Source organism: Oncorhynchus masou, chromosome 16, assembly GCF_036934945.1.
Source record: "Oncorhynchus masou masou isolate Uvic2021 chromosome 16, UVic_Omas_1.1, whole genome shotgun sequence".
NCBI lineage: Eukaryota > Metazoa > Chordata > Actinopteri > Salmoniformes > Salmonidae > Oncorhynchus > Oncorhynchus masou.
In genome coordinates this window covers 44,983,477-44,999,910 of record NC_088227.1, presented here as the reverse complement: position 1 = coordinate 44,999,910, position 16,434 = coordinate 44,983,477, and the positions used below count along the sequence as shown (strand labels likewise).

The window sequence follows — 16,434 nt, the reverse complement described above, 5'->3', positions numbered from 1 at the left end:
CAGATAGTCTATTAGAGAAGAGAGAGAGAGAGGGTCTCTATTAGAGAGGAGATTGAGAGTCTCTTTTGGAGAGGAGAGAGAGAGTCTCTATTAGAGAGGAGAGAGTCTCTATTAGAGAGGAGAGAGAGAGTCTCTATTGGAGGGGAGATAGATAGTCTCTATTAGAGAGGAGAGAGAGAGTCTCTATTAGAGAGGAGAGAGAGAGTCTATTAGAGAGGAGAGAGAGTCTATTTGAAAGGAGAGAGAGTATATTGGAGGGGAGAGAGTCTATTAGAGAGGAGAGAGAGTCTCTATTAGAGAGGAGAGAGAGTCTATTAGAGAGGAGAGAGAGAGTCTCTATTAGAGAGGAGAGAGTCTCTATTAGAGAGGAACGAGAGAGTCTATTAGAGAGGAGAGAGAGTCTATTAGAGAGGAGAGAGAGAGTCTATTAGAGAGGAGAGAGATTGTATTTGAGAGGAGAGAGAGTATATTGGAGTGGAGAGAGTCTATTAGAGAGGAGAGAGAGTCTCTATTAGAGAGGAGAGAGAGTCTATTAGAGAGGATAGAGAGTCTATTAGAGAGGAACCAGATAGTATCTTTTAGAGAGGAATGAGAGAGTCTATTAGAGAGGAGAGAGAGCCTATCAGAGAGGAGAGAGAGTATATTGGAGGGGATAGAGTCTATTAGAGAGGAGAGAGAGTCTTTATTAGAGAGGAGAGAGAGTATTTTAGAGACTAGAGAGAGTCTATTAGAGAGGAACCAGATAGTCTCTATTTGAGAGGATAGAGTCTATTAGAGAGGAGAGAGAGTCTATTAGAGAGGAGAGAGAGTCTATTAAAGAGGAGAGAGAGAGTCTCTATTTGAGAGGAGAGAGAGTCTATTAGAGAGGAGAGAGAGAGTCTCTCTTAGAGAGGAGAGAGAGAGTCTAATAGAGAGGAGAGAGAGTCTATTGGAGAGAAGAGAGCGTCTACTAGAGAGGAGAGAGAGAGTATATTAGAGAGGAGAGAGAGAGTCTATTAGAGAGGAGAAGGAGTCTATTAGAGAGGAGAGAGAGAGTCTATTAGAGAAGAGAGAGTCTGTTAGAGAGTAGAGAGAGAGTCTCTATTAGAGAGGAGAGAGAGTCTATTAGAGAGGAGAGAGAGAGTATCTCTTAGAGAAGAGAGAGAGAGTCTAATAGAGAGGAGAGAGAGTCTATTGGAGAGGAGAGAGAGTCTATTAGAGAGGAGAGAGAGAGAGTATATTAGAGAGGAGAGAGAGATTCTCTCTTAGAGAGGAGAGAGAGAGTCTAATAGAGAGGAGAGAGAGTCTATTGGAGAGGAGAGAGAGTCTATTAGAGAGGAGAGAGAGAGTATATTAGAGAGGAGAGAGAGAGTCTATTAGAGAGGAGAGGGAGTCTATTAGAGGGGAGAGAGAGTCTATTAGAGATGAGAGTGTCTTTTAGAGAGTAGAGAGAGAGTCTCTATTCGAGAGGAGAGAGTCTATTAGAGGGAGAGAGAGTCTATTGGAAGGGAGAGTCTCTCTCCATCCCCCTCTCCCCCTATATCTCCAACCCCCTCTCCCCCTCTTCCCCTCTACCCCCGCTCTCTCTCTCCCTCTCTCTCTCGCTCTCCCAACCCCCTCTCTCTCTCTCCCCCTCTCTCTCTCTTTCTCCCCCTCTCTCTCCAACCCTCTCTCTCTCTCCCCAACCCCCCTCTCTCTCTCCCCCTCTCTCCAACCCCCTCTCCCCCTCTCCAACCCCTCTCCCCATCTCTCTCTATCTCTCTCTCTCTCTCTCCATTCCCCCTCTCCCCCTCTCTCTCCCTCTCTCTCAATCCCCTCTCCCCTCTCTTTCCCCCTCTCTCTCTGTCTCTCTCTCCATCCCCCCCTCTCCCCCTCTCTCTCCCTCTCTCTCCATCCACCCCTCTCTTTCTCCCTCTCTCCATCCACCCCCCTCTCGCTCCCTCTCTCTCCATCCACCCCTCTCTCTCCCTCTCTCTCCATCCACCCCTCTCTCTCTCCCTCTCTCTCCATCCACCCCTCTCTCTCCCTCTCTCTCTATCCCCTCTCCCCCTCTTTCCTCCTCCCTCTCCATCCATCCACCCCTCTCTCTCTCCCTCTCTCTCCATCCACCCCTCTCTCTCTCCCTCTCTCTCCGTCCACCCCTCTCTCTCCCTCTCTCTCTATCCCCTCTCCCCCTCTTTCCTCCTCTCTCTCCTTCCACCCTCTTTCCTCCTCTCTCTCCTTCCACCCTCTCTCTCTCCCTCTATCTCTATCCACCCTTCTCTCTCCCCCTCTTTCCTCCTCTCTCTCCTTCCACCCCTCTCTCTCTCCCTCTCTCTCCATCCACCCCTCTCTCTCTCCCTCTCTCTCTATCCCCTCTCCCCTTCTTTCCTTCTCTCTCCATCCACCCCTCTCTCTCTCCCTCTCTTTCCATCCACCCTTCTCTCTCCCCCTCTCTCTCCATCCACCCCTCTCTCTCTCTCCCTCTCTCTCTATCCCCTCTCCCCCTCTTCCTCCTCTCTCTCCATCCACCCCTCTCTCTCTCCCTCTCTCTCCATCCACCCCTCTCTCTCTCTCCCTCTCTCTCTATCCCCTCTCCCCCCTCTTTCCTCCTCTCTCTCCATCCACCCCTCTCTCTCTCTCTCCCTCTCTCTCCATCCACCCCTCTCTCTCCATCCACCCCTCTCTCTCCATCCACCCCTCTCTATCTCCATCCACCCCTCTCTCTCCCCCTCTCTCTCCATCCACCCCTCTCTCTCTCTCCCTCTCTCTCTATCCCCTCTCCCCCTCTTTCCTCCTCTCTCTCCATCCACCCCCTCTCTCTCTCCCTCTCTCTCCATCCACCCCTCTCTCCATCCACCCCTCTCTCTCTCCCTCTCTCTCTCTATCCCCTCTCCCCCTCTTTCCTCCTCTCTCTCCATCCACCCCTCTCTCTCTCCCTCTCTCTCCATCCACCCCTCTCTCTCCATCCACCCCTCTCTATCTCTCCCTCTCTCTCTATCCCCTCTCCCCCTCTTTCCTCCTCTCTCTCCATCCACCCCTCTCTCTCTCCCTCTCTCTCCATCCACCCCTCTCTCTCCATCCACCCCTCTCTCTCCACCCACCCCTCTCTCTCTCCATCCACCCCTCTCTCTCCATTCCCCTCTTCCTTTTTTCCACCCCTCTCTCTCAACCCACCCCTCTCTCTCTCCATCCACCCCTCTCTCTCCCCCTCTCTCTCCATCCACCCCTCTCTCTCTCTCCCTCTCTCTCTATCCCCTCTCCCCCTCTTTCCTCCTCTCTCTCCATCCACCCCTCTCTCTCTCCCTCTCTCTCCATCCACCCCTCTCTCTCCATCCACCCCTCTCTCTCCACCCACCCCTCTCTCTCTCCATCCACCCCTCTCTCTCCATTCCCCTCTTCCTTTTTTCCACCCCTCTCTCTCAACCCACCCCTCTCTCTCTCCATCCACCCCTCTCTCTCTCCCTCTCTCTCCACCCACCCCTCTCTCTCTCCATCCACCCCTCTCTCTCTCCACCCACCCCTCTCTCTCCATCCACCCCTCTTGTTGAAAGCTTGTAGTCCTGTCTGTCAGAGGGTTTCAGTGTGAAACTGCTATCATCCTGCAGCGTCCCTCATTGTCATTGGCTTCACTCCAGACCGATACACACATCCACATTTATTTTGGGATTCTCTGTCTACTTCTATCTGGACACGACAGACCTGCGGGACTGAGGATTGACACACACACACACACACACACACACACACACACACACACACACACACACACACAGACACACACAGACACACATTTTAAATATGTTCTCTGAATCCACACTTCTCCTCCATACAGCTAGACTGACCATACCAGCTGAAACAGAGCAGTACCTTCTCCATACAGCTAGACTGAACATACCAGCTGAAACAGAGCAGTACCTCCTCCTCCATACAGCTAGACTGACCATACCAGCTGAAACAGAGCAGTACCTTCTACATACAGCTAGACTGACCATACCAGCTGAAACAGAGCAGTACCTTCTCCATACAGCTAGACTGACGATACCAGCTGAAACAGAGCTGTACCTTCTCCATACAGCTAGACTGACCATACCAGCTGAAACAGAGCAGTACCTTCTCCTCCATACAGCGAGACTGACCATACCAGCTGAAACAGAGCAGTACCTTCTCCTCCATACAGCTAGACTGACCATACCAGCTGAAACAGAGCAGTACCTTCTCCTCCATACAGCTAGACTGACCATACCAGCTGAAACAGAGCTGTACCTTCTCCTCCATACAGCTAGACTGACCATACCAGCTGAAACAGAGCAGTACCTTCTCCTCCAGACAGCTAGACTGACCATAACAGCTGAAACAGAGCAGTACCTTCTCCTCCATACAGCTAGACTGACCATACCAGCTGAAACAGAGCAGTACCTTCTCCTCCATACAGCTAGACTGACCATACCAGCTGAAACAGAGCAGTACCTTCTCCTCCAGACAGCTAGACTGACCATACCAGCTGAAACAGAGCAGTACCTTCTCCATACAGCTAGACTGACCATACCAGCTGAAACAGAGCAGTACCTTCTCCTCCATACAGCTAGACTGACCATACCAGCTGAAACAGAGCAGTACCTTCTCCTCCATACAGCTAGACTGACCATACCAGCTGAAACAGAGCAGTACCTTCTCCTCCAGACAGCTAGACTGACCATACCAGCTGAAACAGAGCAGTACCTTCTCCTCCATACAGCTAGACTGACCATACCAGCTGAAACAGAGCAGTACCTCCTCCATACAGCTAGACTGACCATACCAGCTGAAACAGAGCAGTACCTTCTCCTCCAGACAGCTAGACTGACCATACCAGCTGAAACAGAGCAGTACCTTCTCCATACAGCTAGACTGACCATACCAGCTGAAACAGAGCAGTACCTTCTCCATACAGCTAGACTGACCATACCAGCTGAAACAGAGCAGTACCTTCTCCATACAGCTAGACTGACCATAACAGCTGAAACAGAGCAGTACCTTCTCCTCCATACAGCGAGACTAACCATACCAGCTGAAACAGAGCAGTACCTTCTCCATACAGCTAGACTGACCATACCAGCTGAAACAGAGCAGTACCTTCTCCATACAGCTAGACTGACCATACCAGCTGAAACAGAGCAGTACCTTCTCCTCCATAAAACTAGACTGACCATACCAGCTGAAACAGAGCAGTACCTTCTCCATACAGCTAGACTGACCATACCAGCTGAAACAGAGCAGTACCTTCTCCATACAGCTATACTGACCATACCAGCTGAAACAGAGCAGTACCTCCTCCATACAGCTAGACTGACCATACCAGCTGAAACAGAGCAGTACCTTCTCCAGACAGCTAGACTGACCATAACAGCTGAAACAGAGCAGTACCTTCTCCAGACAGCTAGACTGACCATACCAGCTGAAACAGAGCAGTACCTTCTCCAGACAGCTAGACTGACCATACCAGCTGAAACAGAGCAGTACCTTCTCCTCCATAAATCTAGACTGACCATACCAGCTGAAACAGAGCAGTACCTTCTCCTCCATAAATCTAGACTGACCATACCAGCTGAAACAGAGCAGAACCTTCTCCATACAGCTAGACTGACCATACCAGCTGAAACAGAGCAGTACCTTCTCCATACAGCTATACTGACCATACCAGCTGAAACAGAGCAGTACCTTCTCCTCCATACAGCTAGACTGACCATACCAGCTGAAACAGAGCAGTACCTTCTCCTCCATACAGATAGACTGACCATAACAGCTGAAACAGAGCAGTACCTTCTCCAGACAGCTAGACTGACCATACCAGCTGAAACAGAGCAGTACCTTCTCCTCAATACAGCTAGACTGACCATACCAGCTGAAAAAGAGCAGTACCTCCTCCATACAGCTAGACTGACCATACCAGCTGAAACAGAGCAGTACCTCCTCCATTCAGCTAGACTGACCATACCAGCTGAAACAGAGCAGTACCTTATCCATACAGCTAGACTAACCATAACAGCTGAAACAGAGCAGTACCTTCTCCTCCATACATCTAGACTGACCATACCAGCTGAAACAGAGCTGTACCTCCTCCATACAGCTAGACTGACCATACCAGCTGAAACAGAGCAGTACCTTATCCATACAGCTAGACTAACCATAACAGCTGAAACAGAGCAGTACCTCCTCCATACAGCTAGACTGACCATACCAGCTGAAACAGAGCAGTACCTCCTCCATACAGCTAGACTGACCTTACCAGCTGAAACAGAGCAGTACCTTCTCCTCCATACAGCTAGACTGACCATACCAGCTGAAACAGAGCAGTACCTTATCCATACAGCTAGACTAACCATAACAGCTGAAACAGAGCAGTACCTCCTCCATACAGCTAGACTGACCATACCAGCTGAAACAGAGCAGTACCTTCTCCTCCATACAGCTAGACTGACCATACCAGCTGAAACAGAGCAGTACCTTATCCATACAGCTAGACTAACCATAACAGCTGAAACAGAGCAGTACCTCCTCCATACAGCTAGACTGACCATACCAGCTGAAACAGAGCAGGACCTCGCCAGTTGTTTTGCTTTCGTCTTAGACAGGCCATCAATCTGAAAGCCACGTACCGTAAGTCTATGTACGTGGCCCAGACTGACAACTTACTATATATCCTGTCGGAGTGTGATTCTTGGTATTTGAGAAGCTTGTTGGCAAAAAGGCCTGCTTCATATACCCATCCAATGAGCAGTCCACTTCCTGTATCAGCACCTCCCTCTGGCCATTTTCCTGACACCACACTCCGAGGGCCCTCACTTCCTCCCTGTAGGCCGTTTCGTCGTTGTTGTAATCAAGCCTACCACTGTTGTGTCGTCTGCAAACTTGATGATTGAGTTGGAGGCGTGCGTGGCCACGCAGTCGTGGGTGAACAGGGAGTACAGGAGAGGGCTCAGAACGCACCCTTGTGGGGCCCCAGTGTTGAGGATCAGCGGGGTGGAGATGTTGTTACCTATCCTCACCACCTGGGGGCGGCCCGTCAGGAAGTCCTGTACCCAGTTGCACAGGGCGGGTCAAGACCCAGAGTCTCGAGCTTGATGACAAGCTTGGAGGGTACTATGGTGTTATATGCCGAGCTGTAGTCGATGAACAGCATTCTCACATAGGTATTCCTCTTGTCCAGATGGGTTAGGGCAGTGTGCAGTGTGGTTGAGATTGCATCGTCTGTGGACCTATTTGGGCGGTAAGCAAATTGGAGTGGGTCTAGGGTGTCAGGTAGGGTGGAGGTGATATGGTCCTTGACTAGTCTCTCAAAGCACTTCATGATGATGGAAGTGAGTGCTACGGGGCGGTAGTTGTTTAGCTCAGTTACCTTAGCTTTCTTGGGAACAGGAACAATGGTGGCCCTCTTGAAGCATGTGGGAACAGCAGACTGGTATAGGGATTGATTGAATATGTCCGTAAACACACCAGCCAGCTGGTCTGCGTATGCTCTGAGGGCGCGGCTGGGGATGCCGTCTGGGCCTGCAGCCTTGCGAGGGTTAACACGTTTAAATGTTTTACTCACCTCGGCTGCAGTGAAGGAGAGACCGCATGTTTCCGTTGCAGGCAGTGTCAGTGGCACTGTATTGTCCTCAAAGCGGGCAAAAAAGTTATTTAGTCTGCCTGGGAGCAAGACATCCTGGTCCGTGACTGGGCTGGATTTCTTCCTGTAGTCCGTGATTGACTGTAGACCCTGCCACATGCCTCTTGTGTCTGCGCCGTTGAATTGAGATTCTACTTTGTCTCTATACTAACGCTTAGCTTGTTTGATTGCTTGCGGAGGGAATGTGTGTGTGTGTGTGTGTGTGTGTGTGTGTGTGTGTGTGTGTGTGTTCGAGTGTCTGTGTGTGTAAGAGTGTGTGTGTTAGTGTGTTAGTGTGTGTGTGTGTTAGTGTGTAAGAATGTTAGAGTGTGTTAGTGTGATAGTGTGATAGTGTGTGTTAGTGTGTTAGAATGTTAGTGTGTTAGTGTGTTAGAATGTTAGTGTGTTAGTGTGTTAGAATGTTAGAGTGTGTTAGTGTGTTAGAATGTTAGAGTGTGTTAGTGTGTTAGAATGTTAGAGTGTGTTAGTGTGTTAGAATGTTAGTGTGTTAGTGTGTGTTCTGTACTTTGGTTTCAGACTGACATGGCCTGTACTCCATTTCTCTCTCTTTTCTCTCTCTCTTTGTGTGTGTGTGTGTGTGTGTGTGTGTGTGTGTGTGTGTGTGTGTGTGTGTGTGTGTGTGTGTGTGTGTGTGTGTGTGTGTGTGTGTGTGTGTGTGTGTGTGTGTCAGGCCTATGGAGATGCAAGACCTAGCCAGTCCTCATAACAGTGTGGTGGGCGGAGACTCATCAGGCTCCAAGCTGACAGGTTCCTCTGTCACTACCAACGGAACTGGAGGTGAGAGGGAGGGAGGGAGGGAGGGAGGGAGGAGGGAGGGAGGGAGGGAGGGAGGGAGGGAGGGAGGGAGGGAGGGAGGGAGGGAGGGGGAGGGAGGGAGGGAGGGAGAGAGAGAGAGAGAAAGAAAGAAAGAAAGAAAGAAAGAAAGAAAGAAAGAAAGAAAGAAAGAAAGAAAGAAAGAAAGAAAGAAAGAAAGAAAGAAAGAAAGAAAGAAAGTGAGTTGATGTGGCTATAATATTATCAGGAAAATCACTAACCAGTACTGTAAACCCTTCACTAACCAGTACTGTAAACCATTCACTAACCAGTAGTGTAAACCATTCACTAACCAGTACTGTAAACCATTCACTAGCCAGTACTGTAAACCATTCACTAACCAGTACTGTAAACCATTCACTAGCCAGTACTGTAAACCATTCACTAACCAGTTACTGTAAACCATTCGCTAACCAGTACTGTAAACCATTCACTAACCAGTACTGTAAACCATTCACTAGCCAGTACTGTAAACCATTCACTAACCAGTACTGTAAACCATTCACTAGCCAGTACTGTAAACCATTCACTAGCCAGTACTCTAAACCATTCACTAACCAGTACTCTAAACCATTCACTAACCAGTACTGTAAACCATTCACTAACCAGTACTGTAAACCATTCACTAACCAGTACTGTAAACCATTCACTAACCAGTACTGTAAACCATTCACTAACCAGTACTCTAAACCATTCACTAACCAGTACTGTAAACCATTCACTAACCAGTACTGTAAACCATTCACTAACCAGTACTGTAAACCATTCACTAACCAGTACTGTAAACCATTCACTAACCAGTACTGTAAACCATTCACTAACCAGTACTCTAAACCATTCACTAACCAGTACTGTAAACCATTCACTAACCAGTACTGTAAACCATTCACTAGCCAGTACTGTAAACCACTTAGAATTGAAAGTCTAGTTCACACACACACTCAACAGTCTCTCTCTCACGCACAGATACATAGAGAGGTGTGAGTGCTGGACTAAACCTTTGGATCAAGTGTATAGACAGAGAGTTACACCCTTCTCTCCTCTCCCACCGACCACTTGGCTGATGTTGTGTGTGTGTGTTTGGTTGTACCATCCTTCTGGTGACCTGGGGGCCTCTGATAAACCACTGCATGCATACGTACAAAATATACCCCGAAACCTGCGTGTGGTTTTCACACAGAATTATTTTATTTTTTTAACTGAACTTGACGTAAGAATGTGTTCACCTTCCCGCAAACTTTACACCATGGGTACGCTGAGTTTCTATTGGTTGAAGTATTGCGTTCCAAGCACTCAAGCAGCAAATGGGGGATAAGATAGACATGTCTGTTCATAACAAATTACAGGTTACTAACAAGATGACGATCGTTGAGCCATTTGTGAGAAGAGAGAGAACATCCATTTTGTTTCTTTTGCGTTCTCAAATCATTTGAAACAGGCTGTTCATCTGTTGCATCGAAGGGTGTATGTCTACCACTGTATCGAGACAACGTTTCAGAGTTCACGGTAGCGTGTAGATTAGAGGGGAGAGGAAAAAAGACCATGCAAAACATGAAGCCCTATCAAATGATCTGTTTACAAGGTCCACAACTATTTACTATTGTTTTTGTTGTCTGTCAGACAGTCTCGGGCCTAAAGTGAATGTTACTGTAGTCAAACCTCCAGAAACGTTTGATTAAGTTAGGCCATTTCTATTTCCTTTAGATATATTTAGTCCTAATTTCCAAATACGTCCAAAGTGTGCAGGAAATAAGGGTGTTATTGTCACCATTCAAAGGTGACTGATGGGTAATTTTTACTGGTGGAGTTCTCTAACTCCTTCTGATTTATACCGTACGTGCGTATGTTTGGCGACAAATTCATCAATCTCAGTATGTTTGTACGATATTTAGTGTGAAATTGACGCAAATTGTTATAAATGAGGCCCTCGTGAAGTCCTCATAGGGATAAAAAAAACACAGGGAACATGTCAAGGCCCTCACGAGGAAAAAGGCTATTTTAAGGTTAGGTTTTAGGGTTAGGGATACCATTAGAATTAGATTAGGGTTAGGAGTTATGGAAAATGAGATTTTGAATGGGGATCAATTGATTGGTCCCCGCAAGTATAGTAAAACAAACATTTGTGTGTGTGTGTGTGCGTGTGTGTGTGTGTGTGTGTGTGTGTGTGTGTGTGTGTGTGTGTGTGTGTGTGTGTGTGTGTGTGTGTGTGTGTGTGTGTGTGTGTGTGTGTGTGTGTGTGCGTGCGTGTGCGTGTGCGTGTGTGTGTGTGTGTGTGTGCGTTTGAGGCGCAGCCCACAGAGCACTGGAAACTATTTCCTCCTCTAGAGCTTGAAAGCATCACACTCACTCAGATGTCAACACCACCGAGTCCTGTTCTCTCTCTCTCTATCTCTATCTCTCCCTCTCTCTCCTCTTTCTCCCTATCTCTATCTCTCTCTGTCTCTCTGTCTCTCTCCCACTCTCTCTCTCTCTCTCTCTGTCTCTCTTACTGTCGCTCTCACTGTCTCTCTCTCGCTCTCTCTCTGTCTCCCTCCCTCTCTCTCTGTCTCTCTCACTGTCTCTCTCACTCTCTCTCTCTCTCTCTCTCTCTCTCTCTCTCTCTCTCTCTCTCTCTCTCTCTCTCTCTCTCTCTCACTGTCTCTCTCACTCTCTCTCTCTCTCTCTCTCTCCTCTCTCTCTCTCTCTCTCTCTCTCTCTCTCTCTCTCACTGTCTCTCTCTCTCTCTCACTGTCTCTCTCTTTCTCTCTCTCTCTAACTGTCTCACTGTCTCTCTCTCTCTCTCTCTCTCTAACTGTCTCACTGTCTCTCTCACTCTCTCTCTTTCTCTCTCTCTCTCTCTCTCTCTCTCTCTCTCTCACTGTCTCTCTCTCTCTCTCACTGTCTCTCTCTTTCTCTCTCTCTCTAACTGTCTCCTTCTCTCTCTCTCTCTCTCTCTAACTCTCTCTGAGAGATGTGAGGAGAGGGAGGAGGAGAGGAGAGAAACAGGAGGATAGAGGAGAGTAATGAGGAGAAGAGAGAGACAGAGAGAGAGAGAGAGACAGAGAGGGAGACAGAGAGAGAGAGAGAGAGAACATGGGGGAACGAGAGAGTAGTTAAACACTCTGTTATCACCTCATTGTTGATGAGTACAGTATTCAGTCTTTCATAGACATGTAATGGAAAAACTGTAATGTACCGCATTCTTCTATAGCCAGTGTGTTTATAACGTACTTACGTCTCTCTCCCTATTAAAGGATGCTAGCTAGATGATAGTCAATCAAACTTGATGATGTCAGAGTTAATAGTTTTACCAGCCCCTCTGGGCGGGACTAAAGCAACACACACACACACACCACATACCCAACATTCCATTCACCTGACATCAGCCATCTCATTGGCCAGCAGTGGTCTTCGTGGTATTTGTTCATTTCAGCGGGTCCTGTTTGGGCTGTCTTCCCAGAGGCGATTGATACAGTTTCTAGGTGTGTCCGGCGACGAGATGTCATTGAAGAACAATGAGAAGAAAACCTAGGAAACATTGTGCTTGAAGATTGACTTTATACAGCTTGTTCTCTCGTTGAATCGAGGTAGTTTAATAATTTATTAATAACCAACTGCCAACAAAGGGCTTCTTGTAGCCGTCGATGAGCCTTTCTACTGGCAAATTGGACCACATTTCAGCAGTGATCTGCTCTAATTGAAGGTTGGAGAGGTGCCCTCCACCCACTGCTGTTTCAGCTCTTGTCATAGGTGTGATTCATTGTCGACCGTACGGAGCCTCACATCTGTGGGTAAATCATGCTTGGGATGATTTACAAGCAAACTGTGAGATTTATCAACATGAGTGTGTAAATTTACGACCATGACCATGACAACGACTACGACCACGACGACCATGACCATGACCACGACAGCCATGACCACGTCTACGACCACGACAGCCATGACCATGACAACGACTACGACCATGACAGCCATGACCACGACCACGCCCATGACCACGACGACCACGACAGCCATGACCATAACCACGACCATGATACCCACGACCACGACAGCCATGACCACGACTACGACCATGACGACCACGACCATGACCATGACAGCCATGACCACGACCATGACCATGACGACCATGACGATCATGACTCCCACGACCAGACACGACCATGACAGCCATGACCACGACTACGACCATGATGACCACGACAGCCATGACCACGACCATGACCATGACGACCATGACCATGACCATGACACCCACGACCATGACGACCATGACCACGACCACGACCATGACCACGACCATGACCATGACATCCACGACCATGACCACGACCATGACCACAACCATGACGACCATGACCACGACCATGACCACGACCACGACCATGACCATGACGACCATGACACCCACGACCATGATGACCATGACCACGACCATGATGACCATGACCATGACCACGACCATGACACCCACGGCCATGACCACAACCATGACGACCATGACCACGACCATGACCACGACCACGACCATGACCATGACACCCACGACCATGATGACCATGACCACGACCATGATGACCATGACCATGACCACGACCATGACACCCACGGCCATGACGACCATGACACCCATGACCATGACGACCACGACCATGACCGTGACACCCACGACCATGATAACCATGACCACGACCATGACACCCACAACCATGATACCATTAGGGCCTGGATGATACCCTTAGGGATGATACCACTAGGGCTGGGATGATACCACTAGGGCCGGGATGATACCATTAGGGATGATACCAGTAGGGCCGGGATGATACCAGTATGGCCAGTATGATACCAGTAGTTCCTGGGACGATACCAGTAGGGATGATACCAGTAGGGCCGGTATGATACCAGTAGAGATGATACCAGTAGGGACGATACCAGTAGGGCCGGTATGATACCAGTAGAGACGATACCAGTAGGGATGATACCAGTAGAGACGATACCAGTAGGGATGATACCAGTAGGGCTGGTATGATACCAGTAGGGACGATACCAGTAGGGATGATACCAGTAGGGATGATACCAGTAGGGCCGGTATGATACCAGTAGAGATGATACCAGTAGGGCCGGGATGATACCAGTAGGGATGATACCAGTAGAGATGATACCAGTAGGGCCGGGATGATACCAGTAGGGCCGGGATGATACCAGTAGGGATGATACCAGTAGGGCCGGTATGATACCAGTAGAGATGATACCAGTAGGACCGGGATGATACCAGTAGAGATGATACCAGTAGAGATGATACCAGTAGGTCCGGGATGACACCAGTAGGGCCGGTATGATACCAGTAGGGACGATACCAGTAGGGATGATACCAGTAGGGCCGGTATGATACCAGTAGGGACGATACCAGTAGGGATGATGCCAGTAGGGCCGGTATGATACCAGTAGAGATGATACCAGTAGGGCCGGGATGATACCAGTAGGGCCGGGATGATACCAGTAGGGATGATACCAGTAGGGCCGGTATGATACCAGTAGAGATGATACCAGTAGGGCCGGGATGATACCAGTAGGGATGATACCAGTAGGACCGGGATGATACCAGTAGGACCGGGATGATACCAGTAGGGATGATACCAGTAGGACCGGGATGATACCAGTAGGGATGATACCAGTAGGGCCGGTTTGATACCAGTAGGGATGATACCAGTAGGGCCGGTTTGATACCAGTAGGGATGATACCAGTAGGGCCGGGATGATACCAGTAGGGCCGGGATGATACCAGTAGGGCCGGGATGATATCCGTAGGGATGATACCAGTATGGATGATACCAGTAGGACCGGGATGATACCAGTAGGGATGATACCAGAAGGGCCGGCATGATATCCGTAGGGATGATACCAGTATGGATGATACCAGTTCGACCGGGATGATACCAGTAGGGATGATACCAGTAGGGCCGGGATGATACCATAAGGGTGATACCAGTAGGGATGATACCAGAAGGGCCGGGATGATACCATAAGGGTGATACCAGTAGGGATGATACCAGAAGGGCCGGGATGATACCACAGTTTTGAGAATGGTAATATCCTGCAAATGGAACATTCATGCTTATAGCCTACTGCCGTGTCTGCTTTTCTGCGTTTATAATGTGAAGAAATAGCCAAATAGTTTATCTACATTTTAAGCCAAAGGTTCTGATCTGTTGCGTCAGCCTCATTGTTTAAAGCAGTTTTTGGATCTATCGCATCCCACAACTGTCCCAGAATATGTTTGGAATATTTAGTTGACATGATTCCTTATTGAACATGAATAGAGTTGACATGATTCCTTATTTAACATGAATAGAGTTGACATGATTCCTTATTTAACATGAATAGAGTTGACATGATTCCTTATTCAACATGAATCGAGTTGACATGATTCCTTATTCAACATGAATCGAGTTGACATAATTCCTTATTCAACATGAATCGAGTTGACATGATTCCTTATTCAACATGAATCGAGTTGACATGAGTCCTTATTCAACATGAATCGAGTTGACATGATTCCTTATTCAACATGAATCGAGTTGACATGAGTCCTTATTCAACATGAATAGAGTTGACATGATTCCTTATTCGACATGAATAGAGTTGACATGATTCTTTATTCAACATGAATCGAGTTGACATGATTCCTTATTTAATATGAATTGAGTTGACATGATTCCTTATTCAACATGAATCGAGTTGACATGATTCCTTATTCATCGTGAATCGAGTTGACATGATTCCTTATTCATCGGGAATCGAGTTTACATGATTCATTTAACATTACATTACATTTAAGTCATTTAGCAGACGCTCTTATCCAGAGCGACTTACAAATTGGTGAATTCACCTTCTGACATCAGTGGAACAGCCACTTTACAATAGTATTCCTTATTGAATATGTCAGAGAGCTGTGCTTCTCCGACATAGCATCATAGCTGCAGTACCCCCTGAAAAATGTGAATAAAATAGTCTTGTGTTAGCGGTCTGATGTCTTCAGCACAGGCAAAAAGCCCTCCAATTAAACATGGGAGGTGTGATAATGCTGTGGGGTCACTTTGCTACCTCTGGTACTGGGGGGCCTTGAATGTGTGCAGGGCATCAAGGAGTCAGCAGATTATCAGCTGTTTTGGAGTCCAATTTCCAACCCACTGCCCAAAAACTGGGTCTCCATTGAAGGTTCTGGGTCTTCCAGCAGGAGGACAACCCCAAACACACATGGAAAAAGCACCCAGGAATGGTTCAAGAATAGATGCTGGACTATTCTGGAGTGGCCAGCTGTGAAGAGGTACTGGACTGATGCTGGACTGTTCTGAAGTGGCCAGCTGTGAAGAGATGCTGGACTGATGCTGGACTGTTCTGAAGTGGCTAGCTGTGAAGAGATGCTGGACTGTTCTGGAGTGGCCAGCTGTGAAGAGATGCTGGACTGTTCTGGTGTGGCCAGCTGTGAAGAGATGCTGGACTGATGCTGGACTGTTCTGGAGTGGCCAGCTGTGAAGAGATACTGGACTGATGCTGGACTGTTCTGGAGTGGCCAGCTGTGAAGAGATGCTGGACTGTTCTGGAGTGGCCAGCTGTGAAGAGATGCTGGACTGATGCTGGACTGTTCTGGAGTGGCCAGCTGTGAAGAGATGCTGGACTGTTCTGGAGTGGCCAGCTGTGAAGAGATGCTGGAATGTTCTGGTGTGGCCAGCTGTGAAGAGATGCTGGAATGTTCTGGTGTGGCCAGCTGTGAAGAGATGCTGGAATGTTCTGGTGTGGCCAGCTGTGAAGAGATACTGGACTGATGCTGGACTGTTCTGAAGTGGCTAGCTGTGAAGAGATGCTGGACTGTTCTGGAGTGGCCAGCTGTGAAGAGATGCTGGACTGTTCTGGAGTGGCCAGCTGTGAAGAGATGCTGGACTGTTCTGGAGTGGCCAGCTGCGAAGAGATGCTGGAATGTTCTGGAGTGGCCAGCTGTGAAGAGATGCTGGACTGTTCTGGAGTGG

General features: G+C 48.3%; 1 protein-coding gene across 2 annotated transcripts in view; it reads left to right on the top strand.

The window, feature by feature from the left end:
- The window catches only part of eya4 (EYA transcriptional coactivator and phosphatase 4), a 194,931-nt gene that overhangs the window by 104,596 nt on the left and 73,901 nt on the right, over positions 1 to 16,434 (top strand). For both annotated transcript variants that reach the window (XM_064991764.1, XM_064991765.1), the window contains one exon: positions 8,280 to 8,386. In XM_064991764.1, coding sequence (XP_064847836.1) covers positions 8,280 to 8,386 — 107 coding nt within the window. The remainder of the gene's footprint in view (positions 1 to 8,279; positions 8,387 to 16,434) is intronic.